General features: G+C 36.8%; 1 protein-coding gene across 1 annotated transcript; it reads right to left on the bottom strand.

Annotated features, from left to right (window-relative positions):
• Positions 1 to 1,473: 1,473 nt before the first annotated feature.
• On the bottom strand, positions 1,474 to 2,988 carry LOC121212055 (uncharacterized). The gene has a single exon (XM_041084298.1). The coding sequence runs from the start codon at positions 2,986 to 2,988 to the stop codon at positions 1,474 to 1,476; it is 1,515 nt and encodes a 504-aa protein (XP_040940232.1).
• Between the last annotated feature and the right edge of the window lie 14,833 nt (positions 2,989 to 17,821).

Below are 17,821 nucleotides of genomic sequence, written 5' to 3'. Positions count from 1 at the left end.
CACCTGAGTTATGTTTCTTGAGGAGGCGAAAGACAGGGTCACATTTCTCGGTCAGTTGTGAAATGAACCGAGCAATGTAATTTAATCTTCCTAGAAAACCTCGAACTTCTTTCTGAGTGCGCGGCAGGGATAGCTCTTGTATGGCTTTAACTTTGTCTGGATCAATCTCGATCCCTTTCTCACTAACCACGAATCCGAGCAACTTTCCAGACTTGGCTCCAAAAGTACATTTGGCGGGGTTGAGTTTTAGCTGAAACTTCCTCAACCTCAAGAACAATTTCCCCAGGACTTGTATGTGCTCCTTCTCTGTTCGAGACTTAGCTATCATGTCATCAACATAGACCTCGATTTCTTTATGCATCATGTCGTGAAAAAGGGTTACCATGGCTCTTTGATAAGTTGCCCCTCCATTCTTCAGTCCAAATGGTATCACCTTGTAGCAGAACGTGCCCCACATAGTTACAAATATGGTTTTCTCCATATCTTCAGGATGCATCTTAATTTGGTTATATCCCAAAAAACCGTCCATGAATGAAAACAGTGAGTATCCCACCGTGTTGTCCACTAGGGTGCCGATATGAGGTAGTGGGAAATTGTCTTTTGGGCTGGCTTTATTCAAATCTCTGTAGTCCACACACATTCGCACTTTTCCATCTTTCTTAGGGACAGGGACGATGTTGGCTACCCAATCTGAGTATTTTACCACATTCAGGAATCCAGCATCAAACTGCTTTCGAACTTCTTCCTTTATTTTTAGCAAGACACCGGGCCTCGTTCTTCGGAGTTTTTGCTGAACAGGCTTACATTCTTCTTTTATGGGGAGTCGGTGCACCACGATGTCAGTGTCCAACCTGGGCATATCTTGGTATGACCATGCGAAGACATCTTTGAATTCTTGAAGTAATTCAATGAGGTCTCGCTTCATCTCCGCGGTGATACATGTTCTGATCTTCACCTCTTGTCCTTCTCCTAAACTCACAATTTTGACTGATTCTTTATGAGGTAAGATTTGTTTCTCGTCTTGTTCTACCATCTTCAACAAATCATGAGATAGGTTACAGCCTTGGTCATCTTCAAAATCCTGAGAATCATCCATACACACATCTTGCTCGAAAAGAAATTCTAAGTCGCTAGCAGTGTTACTCGTATCATTAATATCTGGGGACTTGTTATGAGGACGAAGGCAGATTCAAAGAATCAAAAGAATTCGAAACATTTATTTACGTGATATGATTATGAATGACGAATGAAAGAATATTTAGATGAATGTTTCAAGAATAAAAGAATTCGAAAGTAATCATTTGTATGGTTATGAGTGGAATTGAAAAGAGGACATAACATTTGCTGAAAAATGATAATAATCGTGCATTTTATTGAAATGTCGTTTTTAAACATCGGCCTATTTCATAAAAGATTCTTATTACTCCTAGGCCTAGAGCAATAAGTGTGTTTTGGACATTACTCTGAATCCGTTCAAAAAGCTACAGGAATCTCTTCCGCAGTCCAGTTGTCCAGGACACTTCCAGGCTTGCAGAGGCAAATACCCGACAAATTCTCTCTTCCAGTCTCCTCTTCGCATATGACGTTGATGTCTAAGCTTTTCAGCCTTTCTTCTATAGCTCCCGTCATTGGTGTGTTTCTCTCGGGATGAATAATTCCCCCGGACACAAATGTTTTCGATATATGGGGGAATGTAATTGGTTCCCACTTGATTTCTTTCCCCGTTAATCGAGCTCTTCTTCTTTTTTGCTTCTTTTCCAGCTCCATTCTCTTTTGTTTTACATCCGGCTTAAATCCTAAACCGAAGCGGTCTCTCTTGTCTTTCGGCATTGATGTTTTAACCCTTCCTTGCAGATGTTTTGCAAGTCCCCTTCCGGGTAGGGCCCCTCTTCCGATCATCAGTTGGAGGCTCATCCTCGTGATTTTGGACAATTTTGGCACCAGAATTTTGCTTCCCTCGGTGATGAACATCGCATTAAAAAATTCCAAAGATCGAAATGAGCATTCGATTGCTTCATCATCTATCTCCAAATAAGGTGCATTATTGCTCACAGTTGCAATAATATCCTCCTCAGCCTTGATCATTATCAATCTCCCTTCCGATACTAGCTTCAATTTCTGATGCAACGAGGAAGGCACTGCCCCAGTCGAATGTATCCAGGGCCTTCCCAACAAGCAATTGTATGAGGGCTTGATGTCCATTACGAGGAAATCCACCTCATATGTGTTTGGCCCAATCTGAAGAGGTACCTCGATTCTACCCATCACCTTTCTCTCCGTGCCATCAAATGCTTTTACGATGTTCTGACACTCCTTTATGTGAAAGCTATCTATAGGTAATCTATTCAGCGTGATCAAAGGCAGGATGTTCAAAGCCGACCCATTGTCAATCAGTACGCCTGACAGCGTGTACCATTTATAGCGCGTGGTGATATGCAAAGCTTTAGTCGACCCCATGCCCCCGGATGGTATCTCGTCGTCATTAAAGAAGATATAATTTTCGGCACTTATGTTGTTCACCAAACGGTCCAGCTTGTTAACGGAGATGTCATTAGCAACGTATGTCTCGTTTAAGACCTTCATTAGCGCGCTACGATGAACTTCCGAGCTTAGAAGTAAGGCCAACACCGAAATACGGGCTAGTTGTTTACGTAGCTGTTCCACCACGCTGTATTCGCTATGCTTTAGGAATTTTAAAAACTCCTTCGCCTCCTCTTCGTTAACTGGCTCATTAATAGGTTTGGTTGCTTTTCCCTTCATTTCCTCAACCACCTGGGCTTTTCCTTTTGTGGGCTGCACCTCCTCATTCGCCGTATCGTAACGCCTCCCGCTACGTGTATAGAAACCCTTGTCTTGGTCCTCTATTGAAGCGTCAACCGGGCTCTCTTTTCCCGGCATCATCACACTGCAATCATAATTCCATGGGACCTTTTTGCTGTTTTTGTAAGGGAAAACTGCAGGTCTTTGGATTATGACCCTCGGTGGCATTTTTACTCCGGTTTCATTATTTTTGGGTCTCGAAATGATCACTACGGGATAGTTAGGCGTTCGATTTTGTCGTCGATTCTCCCTCCGATGCACATATATCTCCCTCTACGGGGTTTTCGGTCTCTTCATAGAATTCAATTTCTTTATTGTTCATCATGTTTTGTACTAGCGCTCTGAACTCCACGCAATCTTGGATTTCATGTCTCACCTTGTCGTGAAACTCACAGTAGTTTCTCTCTTCTTTGGATTCTTCCCTCGAGTCCAACACAATCAATCCTCTCTTGGCCATCTCCTTCCATACCCGCCTCAACGGGGTCCTGACTTCTGCCACCTCATATTTGGTCTTCTTATTCAAGCCTTCACTTATCTCATTCACTCCTTGGTTGGTATGATTGGGGAGTGGGTTTCCTGCTACATTGGGCGTGGCTGGGTCATCAAATCTTACAATCCCCACCTTAATGAGTCTTTCAACTACTTTCTTGAATGCAGTGCAATTCTCGATTGAGTGCCCGGTAATTCCCGCGTGGTATTCACATTGGGCGTTTGTGTCATACCATTTGTGATACGGGGGCTGCAGTGGCTCTAGGTAGAAAGGGGATACTACATGAGCGTTGAACAGGTTCTGGTACAACTCCCTATATGTCATGGGTATAGGGGTGAATTGTGGCCTTTCTGTGTTCTTTCTCGAATTGGATTCTTGTCTTACAAAGCTTTGTTGATTGGTAGTCACCGTTTTGGGTTGATTCACGGTAATTGACTTGGACTGCCCCTTATTGAATGTGCTCGTGTTGTTCACTTCATTGTCCCTTTTCCTTGGGGCCGACTTTCTGGCACTCTCTCCCGACTCTATTTTACCGCTCCTCACAGCATTCTCGATCATTTCCCCCATCATCACTATGTCGGAGAAGCTTTTTGTGGCGCTTCCTAACATATGGGTGATAAAAGGGGCTTTCAAGGTGTTGATAAAGAGCCTTGTCGTCTCCTTTTCTAGAAGTGGCAGCTGAACTTGTATGGCCACCTCTCTCCACCTTTGTGCATACTGTCTGAAGCTTTCATTTGACTTTTTTTCCATATTCTGGAGAGTGATTCTGTCAGGGGTCATGTCCGTCACATGATTGTATTGCTTCATAAAGGCCTGAGCCAGGTCCTTCCATGAGTTAATCTTGGCTCGGCTCAGTTGATTATACCACTTAGACGCCGCTCCAACCAGACTATCTTGAAAGCAGTGGATTAGTAGCTGGTCATTGTTAACATATCCCGTTATTCGCCTGCAGAACATGGTGATGTGGGCTTCAGGGCAACTTGTTCCATTGTATTTCTCGAATTCAGGCATTTTGAATTTAGGGGGGAGGACTAAATCTAGGACCAGACTCAGATCCTTGGCCTCAATCCCTTGATGATGATCCGCGCTCTCCATGGCTTTGAATTTTTCCTCGAGCCATCTACAACGTTCTTCCAATTGTTTTTGCGAATCCATCCTCACCTTTTCCTCTTCAGCAGCTTCATCCAAGTCGGGAACGGGCGGATAGTTCGGGTTGTTGACAAAGTTATAGCCTGAGCCGGCTGAGAAGTTCATCGAAATTGAAGCTCCAGCCTGAACTTGCTGGGGTATGATTGTGACCGATGGTTTTTGTAGGTTAATCTCGAGCTTCATCGATACATGCGTCGGAGTAAAGCCAGGGGGTATTGGAGATCTTCGTTCGTTTCCTCAACTTGGTCCATGGGGCCCTTTCCCTTATCCATTCCTCCCAACAGCAATTTGGATAACTGGGACATCATTTCTCTCTGGGACTCCATCATTTGCTCCTTCATCTCTCGTTGAATCTTGGCTAGCTGCTCTTCCATCTGAGACTGCATTTGTTCTTACATGTCCTTTTGCATTTGCTCCAATTTCTCGAGCCTCTTATCCATTGATTTTTTTCTTCTACCATAGGAGTGCGTAGTTGGTTAGTTTTCGTTAGTTTCCAGGTTACTGAAATAATTTTTAATTAATTAATTAGAAAACTCTTATGGCCTTTAATGCATAATGATATGATGTAATGCAAATGCATGAATGTAAATGAGGCATCAATTTTGATTCAACTGCCTTTAGAAAATTTCACTCGAAAATAAAATCTTTTACATAAAGTCGAATTACAAATAAAATTTCGCTCTAACACTTAAAGTCCTAATTTTTCTAAGCAACGAGGCCAGCTCTTGTCCGCTATCCGACTCCAACTCATACTTCACGCTCAGTATGTCCGCTTGAACCGCTAAAGTTTGCAAGTAGTCTGCTACCTCCCGAATTTGGGTTATGGCTTCCCCCATAAGGTAATCTCTGTTTCTGACTTGGTCTTGCACATAGTGAAGCTACTCTTTCCAACGATCCTCGTTTGCCTCGAAAAATTGGATCCGCATCTCACAGTTCTACAATGATGCCTCTAACTCTCCTATTCTTCCTTTCATCTCTTCTATCTGGCTCAAGCTTGCCCTCAGCTCTATTGCGGTGTTACGGTTTCGGTACTGATGCAGAGACTTCTCGAGTTCTGCCACTCTAGCCCTTAGTTCACCTCGCTCGTTTCTGCTTTTCGACAGACTCTTCTCCAAATCTTCATTTCGTGCCTGAGCTTCTCAAAATTTCCTTTCCCACAGATCGGTATTGGCTTTTTCTTCTCGACTTTTGTGGCGCCATTGTTCGGAAGTCTTACCTAAACCCGCAGTCCTCATAGATAGGCGCAGCTTCTTGTAGTCTGTCTTCAAGCTGTTTAGGTCTTCTTCGGCCTTAGTTTTTCCTTTTCTCCATTTCTCAGCCTCTGACCTCAGAACATCAGCGTCTAACCTTAAATGCATTTTCTCTTCTTCTAACTGTTCGATCTTCTTCCTGAGCTCCGAACTCTTCTTCTCAAAATCTTGCCTTATAATTTCCAATTCTGATGGGGCGATTTGTAATTGTTCCCCGATAGGTCGAGCATTCTCCAAGCTTGGCCTAGGAATATTATCATTAATCCTCTTTCTAAACCACTCGCTATACTCAGGCGTTACTATGGAACCGACGACTAACCTCTTCATCCAACAAGTTTGCTTCCAAGCATCCGATAACTCCCGAACTCTCTTCTTATAATGAGTACCTTTAAATGAGAATTCACTCTGAGCAAGCCCATAGGTCGTGGGTACAAACTGCCTCGACTTATATTGCCTCAAGGCTAACAGTGGAGTATACCCCGTAGCTCCCCAAATTCCTAACAATGGCACCCAATCGAAGTTACCGCATCGGTACATGATCTCATCAGGAACCATCCAATAAGCTCTCCACTCGATATCCCCCTCCTTGAGGTTATGAAGAATGTCCATCCACTTCTCCTCTGAGATATCCTCTCTCCTCTGTATAGCTACTTCTTCTTTCAATGGGAAATAACCCTCGGAGAAGACTCAATAGGAAACTTTTTCTACCTTCCAAAAGTGCCCGTGGAACCATGCCATCAGTAATTGTGCACATCCAATGAATCGCCCCTTGCCTGTACCGGGGTGATTCCCTTTTCAAGGCGATCAAACAAGTCAATGACCGCCTCGTCCACGTGCCTCAAAGCCTTAGGAAAGATCACTAATCCATAGATGCTTAAGGCAAATATATCAACCCTCTTTCTTTCATCTGGATGTGTCAAGATCAAATCTCGCAAATTCTCCCAAGGGATACATTTGCTATCTCCTTTTTGCTGAATCTGAGTAATGACCCAAGGCTCGCTCATCCCAGAAATGCTCATCAGTTTCTTCACGAAAGTCTGACTATTAAAAACCCGAGCATAAGTCTTCCGGACTTGAATTTTGGGACACCTGAGCAAAATAGTGTATTCCTCCATGGTAGGTACCAAATACACTTCTCCAAAAGTGAAACACTTGTACGCAGAATTTCAAAACTGCACCAAGGCTCGAAACAAATTCTTATCCACTCTAATGTCTAGCAGGTAGGATATGTCACCATAATTTTGGTAAAACAATTGCTTGATTCCTTCATTCCAACTAGCCCAAATGTCTCTCAACTCTTGCAGCTCGTTCTGTACTACATTGACGTGAGTGAAATCTTGCAACTCCGATACATACCCTTCTGCCAAGCTATCCCCTCTCTCCTATTGCAGCCTCTCCAACCATGCACGAACGGCCACATTATCCTCGACTTTACTAAGAAATTCATTCTCCATGTCAAATTTTCTAACTTAGTAATTGAATACGGATTAACGCCTCCTTTAGTATGCGATGTTATGCAAAGAAGACAAAACCAAACAAAACACCGGTTAGTGTCAAATAATAGCGATAGAATGCAAGCACATAAACGATAATTATGACGCATATAGGGGTAAGTACTAAGGCTCGACGCGGCTTCATCCAAAGATGGTTCCTAAGGTTTACTATATGCGGTTTAGTTCTAGAGATAAGGTACCCGAACCAGCAGATTCCTCAATCCTCACCCATTATAGGCTCATATGGACCAAGTTCAGTTCAGGGGAATACATTTCCTTGTGCCCATGCGGAAGTGAAAACCTCACGAAGACATAAGTACGGATGTATTCCGGAAGCGATCCTCTAGCCCATGCGGAGGTGAAAACCTCACGAAAACATAGTTTCTCACTCCCACTTAAAAGGTGTGACCACAACGGTCGTGCAATGCAATGCAACAGTATTGTATAGGACTTGAACCAAAACAAATGAAGTAAAAGGATCATTTGTTAAAAACCAAATTTTAAATTTTCGACAAAAGGACAAAAAAAATCAATTTTGCGGCTTGACTCTCTTATTGCCCCCAGGGGAGTCGCTAAGCTGTCGAAACCATTCCTTGATTTAAAAATTTTAAAATTTTAAAAAAGGGGTAATCGACTTTTGAAAAACAAATGCATGGAGTTGCCACCGATCTTTTGTTTTGGTGTGATCGGATCACCTAAAAATTTGGTTTTTTTAATAAAACATTTATGATTTACTAAAACAACAATTTTGGTCTACAAAAATTTTAGAAAATGGGCTCAGGAGTCGGTTACGCATGAGGAAGGATTAGCACCCTCACTACGCCCAAAATTGGTACCAAATCGATTAAATATTGTCCTTATGTCTAAAATTAAAAATGTTTTTGAAATGTGGCTTTTTTTAATAAAAGTTGAATAACCCGAGTTAATCGTCAAAAATTTTCTTGTTTCGATGTCCGAAAATTTATAATTCGAAAATCACGAAAGGATGCTCAACTATTTAGTCCAACGAAAAATCGAAACCCAGCACAGTAGGGCACGATTCTTTGAATTCCCAAACATTGATCATTGCCTCACTTTGGAAAATACGAGTGAAATCCCGGAGAGATATTTGATTATTTCAGTCAAACGGGAGATTGCAACCCAGCACGATAGGGCACTATTCCTCGAACTGCCCAAACATCAAACACTTCTTTCGTTTTAAAGGGTTTTTAGAAAACGTGGATGAAACTTCAAAGGGATCTTCGATTGCTTAGAATAAATGAAAAAGCACAACCCAACACGATAGGGCACGATTCTCAAATATCCAATCATCGAACATCCTTTGTTTTGAAAGGTTTTTAATAAGCATGGGTGAAAACCTAAAGGAATATTCGATTGTTTTTTAGCAAACGAGAAATCACAACCCAGTAAGATAAGGTATGATTCTCGAATCATCAAACACCCAGTATTGCCTTTATTTACGAAAAATCTTATTTCGAGGTAACAACATGTCATACCTGGTAAGTTAGGGCACCACACCTCGTATCTCCAAAAATAAACATTTTTTTAAACTCACATTGTGATTAAAAGGAATATTCCATTATTTAGGTTAAATAAAAAGAATCGAAACCCAGTAAGTTAGGGTACGATTATCTCGAATTACCTAATACGGAATATTACTTTTATGAAAGAATTGTTTTAATATATTGAGTAAGAAAAATAACGTGATTTATAGTAAAACATAAAAGCAAATTATAATATTAATGTGAATAATAACATAATAGGTGCGACAGTGTCAAAAATGATAATATGAGTAATTATAAAAGATGAAGTAATAGCAAGACTAGTAATATGTAAATATAAACAAATGCATGAGGAAAATGAAATGATCGAAGACATAAGCAAATTAACGAATAAATGAAAATGAATAAAACATGGAACAACAAAAATGGCAATGACAATGATGATAATAATAATAATAATAATAATAATAATATAACGTAGAAAATAATGATAATAATATATGAATTTAAAAAATATATATATACATACATATACCAAAGACATATTCATAATAATAGTATTGAATATTAAAAGTATATATATATTAGAGACAAAAATATATGCATAATGTAGTATTGAAAGTATTTACATGGGATAATGTATAAAAAACATATGAATAATATGATATTAAAAATATATACATAAAAATATAATAGATATATATATAAATATATATATAATATATACATAATATAGTATTAAAAATATATATAATACATACACATCAGAAATAATAATAATAATGTTACAAAACAATTATTAATAATACTTCATAAATATATACATACATATATATATGTTAAAAATAAGTACATATTAATATTAAGATGATGATAATATTAAAATAACCATTGATAACTTTACATATAAATATATATACATATAAGTATGATAACAGTAATTATAATACTAATACTAATACTAATAATAAATACAATAATAGTAGTAAAAATAAACACATTAATAATCATGAAAATAATGTGTACATGAAAAATAATAATGATATGATAAAAAAACGATACAATATAATAATAACGTAAAGAAAATAAAATAATAATATTTTTAATAAAAGAAAATAAAAGAGTGTATTTAAAAGCATATATATAATATTATTTGAACTAATATTAAAAAAAGTAGCAAAGATAATATAAAAATCAACTTAAATTAAAAAAGAGACTAAATTCGAATTAAAAACGAAGTTTTGGGGCAAATTTAAAAAAAAAAGGGCCTATTTAAATGCGCGTGAAACAATAGAGGGCCTAAAGTGCAATAACCCCCTTTATAAAATGCACAGCATCAGCTAGGATTAAATTGAAAATTGCGACAAATTTTGGTGCCAAATTAAAAATAAAAAATAATTTAATTGCAAAGTAATAAAAAGCAGAGGGGCTAAACGCGCAAATAGCCCCTCCAATGAAAACACGCGGATCCTGAAGTTGGAGCGGGTCGGGTCGCGGGTCGGCCATGGGTTAAGAGCCAAAATGACGTCGTTTTGGCATTAGTGGCTAAAACCCAAAACGACGTCGTTTTGATGGGGCTATATAAGTCAAAATTCCTAAAAAAAAACTCATTTTTCCCATTTCATAAAAAAAAAAAACTAACCCCTTTCTCTCAAACTCTCTCAAGGCCTTCTCCCTCCAACCAAACTCTGGCTCCGTCCGCCGCCATCCGCCGCCGCCGGCCACCGTCGCCGGCCACCACGCATGGTGGCCGAAAATTTCAAAAAGGTTTTTTTTATATTTCTTATATATATACCTTGATATATTTAATACATGAATGAGAAGATATGGATTCGAATAATAAAATAAAAAAGAAAAGAAAAGAAAAAAAACCTTAAGCCAGTTTGCACTTCTTCTTTTTTTATGGCTTTGTTATTATCTTTATTTTGTATTGCTTGCTGTTTTTTTTTAAGAAAAATCTTCAGAGATATTACACTTTTTTTTTCAATCTCTTTTTTTTTATAAAAAAACCCCTTTTTTACAATATTCTTGTTTTTGTACCCCAAAAAAAATCCGGGATTTCTGCCTTTGTAGCCGAAATACCATGGATTTGCTATCTATTTCCTTGTTTTCTTGCTTCTTTTCTGTCCCTTTTTTTGTTTTTTCTTCTTTTGACTTTTGCAGGTGTAAGTGGAGCAAGTGGAGGTGGCTAGGTTTTTTTTCTTTTTTTTTACTGAAAATTAGTTAAGATTGTGGGCTAATTGAGCTTTTAGGGTTTTAATATTTGGGCTGTAATTGAGTATTGTATGTAGCGACCTAAAAATTTGGCAATAGGCGCTAGTTGAAATGATTATTGAAAAATTAAAGTTTCAAATTTTATTTACAAAAGAGGAGTCGCCACCGATCTTTTTTAGGTGTGATCGGACACCAAATAAAATCCTTTTTTAGAAGAATTTTTTTAAACTTTTCTAAAAAAAGAGACAATTTTAGGTCCACGTCAAAATCCAGAGAAAATTAGGGTCCGGGAGTCGGTTACGCGCGAGGAAGGTATTAGCACCCTCGCGACGCCCAAAATTGGTATCTCGTTAAACGCATGTTGTCTTAATTTTCAAAAATACGAGTTCCATTTAATATTTAGTCGTGATCCGATTGAAATACGAAAACCCCTTTTTTTAAAAAAAAACACGAGAATTTTGAAGCGCAGTATTTCTTTTTTAAAACGAAAGTTTTTTTTTTAAAACACGAGAATTTTTGAAAACACGAGAATTTGTAAACACGAAAATTTTAGAAACACGAAAATTTTTAGAAAAAACGAAATTTTCTTAAAACACGACATTTTTTTTTGAAACACGGGAATTTTTAAAACAGGGAAATTTTAGAAACACGAAAATTTTTAGAAAAAACGAAATTTTCTTAAAACACGACATTTTTTTTTGAAACACGGGAATTTTTAAAACAGGGAAATTTTAGAAACACGAAAATTTTTAAAACACGACATTTTTTGAAACACGATTTAAAAAACAAAAATTGAAATGCGAGAATATTTTGAAACACGAATTTTTTTTTAAACGCGATAATTTTTGAAAACATGGAAACTTTGAAACACTGGAGTTTTTGAAAACACGAGAATTTGTGAAACACGAAAATTTGTGAAAACACGTAAATTTTTTTTTAAACACGAAAATTTTTGAAACGCCAGAATTTTTGAAAACACACAGATTTTTGAAACACGAAAATTTTTGAAAACACGAAAACACTAAATTTGTCGAATACTGAATTTTTTTGAAAACACAATAATACCAAAAATATTCACGAGAATTTTTTTTTATTTTTTATTATTTTTATTTTTTTTTGAAACACGAGATTTTTTTTGAAAACACGAAAACACGAATTTTTGAAACACGGAAATTTTTGAAAACACGATTTTTTTAGAAAGAAACACGAATGTATTTTTTTCGAAACACGGGAAATTTTATTATTATTATTTTTGAAACATGAGAAATTTTGAAGACATGAATTTTTTTTTTTAAAAACGATTTTTCTTTAAAAATACTGTATTTAACACAAATCGATGATATTCACCCCGATATGGCGATGAAACTATCGAATTAGTGTTAAATTAATTCAATTTAATATTTAATCGGGATTCTAATAAAACAAGAGGATTTTTATTGAAATACGATAAATTTTGAATATTTTCGATTTTTTATAAGGGCGTCCCGTATTTAACACGAGCCATCGATATTCATCCAACATAGCGATGAATTCGATAATTCGATGCTAAATCAGTTCGTTGCCTTATGCATTAAAATATTTATCATTATTATTATTATTTAAAAAAATATGTAATTAAAATGACATAATAATATCTATGAAAAACTATTTTTAAACATACTATTTTAAATTAAATAAAATACCATTTAAATACATTAAACAAAATAAAATAGATTAAAAAGAAAAAAAGAAGAAAAAAAATTCACCCAAAAGACCAAAGTCTTGGAGGACAAGCCCTTTTTCTTTTTTTTGCTGCAAATTGAGGCTTAGTGGGCCGTCAGTGGTGTTGGGCCTGCGCTGGGTCGGGTCCACTGGTGGTGGGCTGCTGGTGGCCTATCAAAAAATGGGTTTTATTTATTCTTTATTTTATCTTTTTCTCTCTTTTTCCTTTCATCTTTCTGTTTCTTCTCTTCTTTTTTCTTTTCAGTTACCTTTTTTACTTCTTTTGCTTGCTGTTTTTTTCTGTCTTTGTCTGCTTATTTGTGGAGGTGCGACGGTGGTGGGAGTGTAAGGGCGCGCCGGCGAGCACGGTAGCGGCGAAGGAGCGGCGGATTTTTTGAAGTTATTTTGTTTTTTTTTTGCTACTCTTTTGTTTGCTTTGCTTTTCTTTTTGGTTGCTTGCGACTTTTCAGGTGGTGGGGGCAAGGGGACGACAACGGTGGCGGTGGTTGAACGACGGTGGTGAGGGCTTTTGCTTGCTGCTGCTTGATTTTTTTTTCTCTCTTTTTTTGCTTTTTGGTTGCCGAAAATAAAAACCCCCCTCCCTTCTCTTCAATTTTTCTTTTTAAAAGCTCCAAATTTTGTCCTCTTTCTCATTGTTTGCAGGTAGTGGGTGAAGAAGGAGCAGCCACCCATGTTTATGGCCTGAAAATCTAGGAAGTGGGTGCCCCAAATCACGTAACTTGTCTGAAGGACCAAATCACAAATGCAGCAAAACTTCTGGGGCTAAATGTAATTTTTAGAAAATTTAGGATTAAAATGAAATTTAATGAAAGTTTAAGGGTCTAAGTGAAATTTAAAGAAAGTTTAAGGGTCAAAATGAAATTTAGGAAAAGTTTAGGGGTCAAAATGCAATTTTTATTTTTTAAATTTTTTTTTTTGAAATTTTGAAAATTAAACACAAACTCTAGTCGGACAAAAATTTAGTGCTTACAACTGCCCCTCTTTGCTTATCATTGTGAAACAAGGATAGTGCAAAGACTTAAAAGCACTAAATTTTGTTCAATTGTCCAATCTTTATTCTTTACTCGGCATGTGATCCTGAGCTCAACTCATTTCTCGCAATATGAATTGACTATTTAAAACTAGACATTAAAATAGAAATTGAAAATAGCTCAGCACGTGAGCCAATGCTCAACTCACTTCTCGCAATATGAGTTGATTTTTGAAAACAGAATTGGCAAAAGGCTCAACTCACCTCTCGCAATATGAGTTGATTTTTGAAAAATAGAAAAAGGCTCAACTCACCTCTCGCAATATGAGTTGGTTTTTGAAAAATAGAAATTAAAAGGCTCAACTCACCTCTCGCAATATGGTTGATTTTTGAAAAACAGAAATTAAAAGGCTCAACTCACCTCTCGCAATATGAGTTGATTTTTGAAAAACAGAAATTAAAAGGCTCAACTCATCTCTCGCAATATGAGTTGATTTTTGAAAAACAGAAACTGAAAAGTAGAAATTGAAAATACATCAGCGTGCCCTGAGGCTCAACTCACCTCTTGCAATATGAGTTGATTTTTTTTTTGAAACACAGAAATTAAAAAACAGAAATTAAAAACAGAATTTGAAAAGACCTCAGCGTGTGGCCTGAGACTCAACTCACCTCTTGCAATATGAGTTGATTTGAAAAGTAGAATTAGTAAAGCAGAAATTGAAAATACCTCAGCGTGCCTTGAGGCTCAACTCATCTCTCGCAATATGAGTTAAGTTTTGAAAAGCAGAAATTGAAAATACCTCAATGTGTCTTGAGGCTCAACTCATTTCTCGCAATATGAGTTGAATTTTGAAAACAAAGATTGAAATTACCTCAACGTGTCTTGAGGCTCAACTCATTTCTCGCAATATGAGTTGAATTTTGAGAAGCAGAAATTGAAAATACCTCAACGTGTCTTGAGGCTCAACTCATTTCTCGCAATATGAGTTGAATTTTGAAAACAAAAATTGAAATTACCTCAACGTGTCTTGAGGCTCAACTCATTTCTCGCAATATGAGTTGATTTTGAAAAACAAAAATTAAAAGGCTTAACTCACCTCTCGCAATATGAGTCAATTTAAAACATAAACTAAAAATACCTCAATGTGTCTTGAGGCTCAACTCATTTCTCGCAATATGAGTTGAATTTTGAAAACAGAAATTGAAATTACCTCAACGTGTCTTGAGGCTCAACTCATTTCTCGCAATATGAGTTGAATTTTGAGAAGCAGAAATTGAAAATACCTCAACGTGCCTTGAGGCTCAACTCATTTCTCGCAATATGAGTTGAATTTTGAAAACAGAAATTGAAATTACCTCAACGTGTCTTGAGGCTCAACTCATTTCTCGCAATATGAGTTGAATTTTGAAAACAGAAATTGAAAATACCTCAACGTGTCTTGAGGCTCAACTCATTTCTCGCAATATGAGTTGAATTTTGAAAAACAAAAATTAAAAGGCTTAACTCACCTCTCGCAATATGAGTCAATTTAAAACATAAACTAAAAATACCTCAATGTGTCTTGAGGCTCAACTCATTTCTCGCAATATGAGTTGAATTTTGAAAACAGAAATTGAAATTACCTCAACGTGTCTTGAGGCTCAACTCATTTCTCGCAATATGAGTTGAATTTTGAAAAACAAAAATTAAAATTACCTCAACGTGTCTTGAGGCTCAACTCATTTCTCGCAATATGAGTTGAATTTTGAAAAGCAGAAATTGAAAATACCTCAACTTGTCTTGAGGCTCAACTCATTTCTCGCAATATGAGTTGAATTTTGAAAACAGAAATTGAAAATACCTCAACGTGTCTTGAGGCTCAACTCATTTCTCGCAATATGAGTTGAATTTTGAAAACAAAGATTGAAATTACCTCAACGTGTCTTGAGGCTCAACTCATTTCTCGCAATATGAGTTGAATTTTGAAAAGCAGAAATTGAAAATACCTCAACGTGTCTTGAGGCTCAACTCATTTCTCGCAATATGAGTTGAATTTTGAAAAACAAAAATTAAAAGGCTTAACTCACCTCTCGCAATATGAGTCAATTTAAAACATAAACTAAAAATACCTCAATGTGTCTTGAGGCTCAACTCATTTCTCGCAATATGAGTTGAATTTTGAAAACAGAAATTGAAATTACCTCAACGTGTCTTGAGGCTCAACTCATTTCTCGCAATATGAATTGAATTTTGAAAAATAAAAATTAAAATTACCTCAACGTGTCTTGAGGCTCAACTCATTTCTCGCAATATGAGTTGAATTTTGAAAAGTAGAAATTGAAAATACCTCAACTTGTCTTGAGGCTCAACTCATTTCTCGCAATATGAGTTGAATTTTGAAAACAGAAATTGAAATTACCTCAACGTGTCTTGAGGCTCAACTCATTTCTCGCAATATGAGTTGAATTTTGAAAAGCAGAAATTGAAAATACCTCAGCGTGTCCTGAGGCTCAACTCATTTCTCGCAATATAAGTTGAATTTTGAAAACAAAAATTAAAAGGCTTAACTCACCTCTCGCAATATGAGTCAATTTAAAACATAAACTAAAAATACCTCAATGTGTCTTAAGGCTCAACTCATTTCTCGCAATATGAGTTGAATTTTGAAAACAGAAATTGAAATTACCTCAACGTGTCTTGAGGCTCAACTCATTTCTCGCAATATGAGTTGAATTTTGAGAAGCAGAAATTGAAAATACCTCAACGTGTCTTGAGGCTCAACTCATTTCTCGCAATATGAGTTGAATTTTGAAAACAAAAAATTGAAATTACCTCAACGTGTCTTGAGGCTCAACTCATTTCTCGCAATATGAGTTGAATTTTGAAAACAGAAATTGAAATTACCTCAACGTGTCTTGAGGCTCAACTCATTTCTCGCAATATGAGTTGAATTTTGAAAACAAAGATTGAAATTACCTCAACAGAAATGTCTCAGTCATTTTCCCAATGATCCTCTTAATGTTCTTGTTAGCTGCTTCAACAGCCCCGTTCATCTTTGGGCGATAGGGCGAGGAATTATGATGCTTTATCTGGAACTGCTCGCACACTTCTTTCATCATCTTATTGTTCAGATTCGTGGCATTATCTGAGATGATTCTTTCAGGCAAACCATATCGGCAAATGATTTCCTTTTTCAAAAACTTGCACACTGCAGTCTTCGTCACATTGGCAAACGAAGCGGCTTCAATCCATTTTGTGAAGTAATCGATAACCACAAAAATGAATCGATGTCCATTTGAAGCTTTTGGAGAAATTGGCCCTATGACATCCATGCCCCACATAGAAAAAGGCCACGGAGAAGTCATGACATGAAGGGGTGAAGGGGCTACATGAATTTTATCGCCGTAGATTTGACATTTGTGGCATTTTCTGGCAAAATTGATGCAGTCACTTTCCATTGTCAGCCAATAATAACCGAGTCTCATGATCTTTCTGGCCATATTGAAACCATTGGCATGCGTTCCGCAAATTCCCTCATGGACCTCTTCAAGTATTTTTCTGGTTTCAACATCATCCACACATCTCAAAAGCATCTGATCCTTTCCTCTTTTATACAGGATATCCCCATCAAGAACAAATCCTGTAATAGCCCGATTTTAGGCTTAGTCGGAACAGTGGTTTCGGGACCACAAATCCGACGAAAAAAAAATGTAATGGCTTGAATTTTCAGAGGTGTCGGAACGGTGATTCGAGATCACTAAATTCGACAAATGGGTAGAAAATATTATTAATTTAGTAAGTATAAGTTAAATATGAAGTTAGGAAAATTTTTGAAATAGTGAATAGTGCACTAGAAATAAATATTAAAATAATTAGAATCGAAATGAGGTATCAAGACCTCGGGGATTTTAAACTGAGCCATAAATATTTTTATAAATATTTATGGAGTGTTAAAAAGTTAGTATTAAAGTTTCGTTAAGAAATTTTAAAGTTCCGATAATTAATTGAACTAAAAGGACTAAATTGTAACAAATGCAAAATTTTGGGAAATGATTAAATAGCTTAAATGATAAAAGGAAGATGGCTTAAAAGGCAAATAGACCCAAGGTCTATTTGGGCTGGACGGCAGAGGCATGAAATCAGCAAGAAAGTAAGGAGAATTAAGGGAAAAATTGGAAAATTGCAAAATTTGCTTAATAAAGTTAGGACCCAAGTGGAATTATCTAGATTT

The sequence above is a fragment of the Gossypium hirsutum genome, chromosome A02 (genome assembly GCF_007990345.1).
Source record: "Gossypium hirsutum isolate 1008001.06 chromosome A02, Gossypium_hirsutum_v2.1, whole genome shotgun sequence".
NCBI classification, from domain to species: domain Eukaryota; kingdom Viridiplantae; phylum Streptophyta; class Magnoliopsida; order Malvales; family Malvaceae; genus Gossypium; species Gossypium hirsutum.
The sequence above is the reverse complement of the archived record's forward strand: the minus strand, read 5'-3'. Positions and strand labels throughout refer to the sequence as shown.

What these genes read in the sequence shown, in the direction of transcription:
- LOC121212055 (XM_041084298.1), bottom strand. Translation starts at nt 2,988, where the DNA reads ATGCCACCGAGGGTCATAATCCAAAGACCTGCAGTTTTCCCTTACAAA.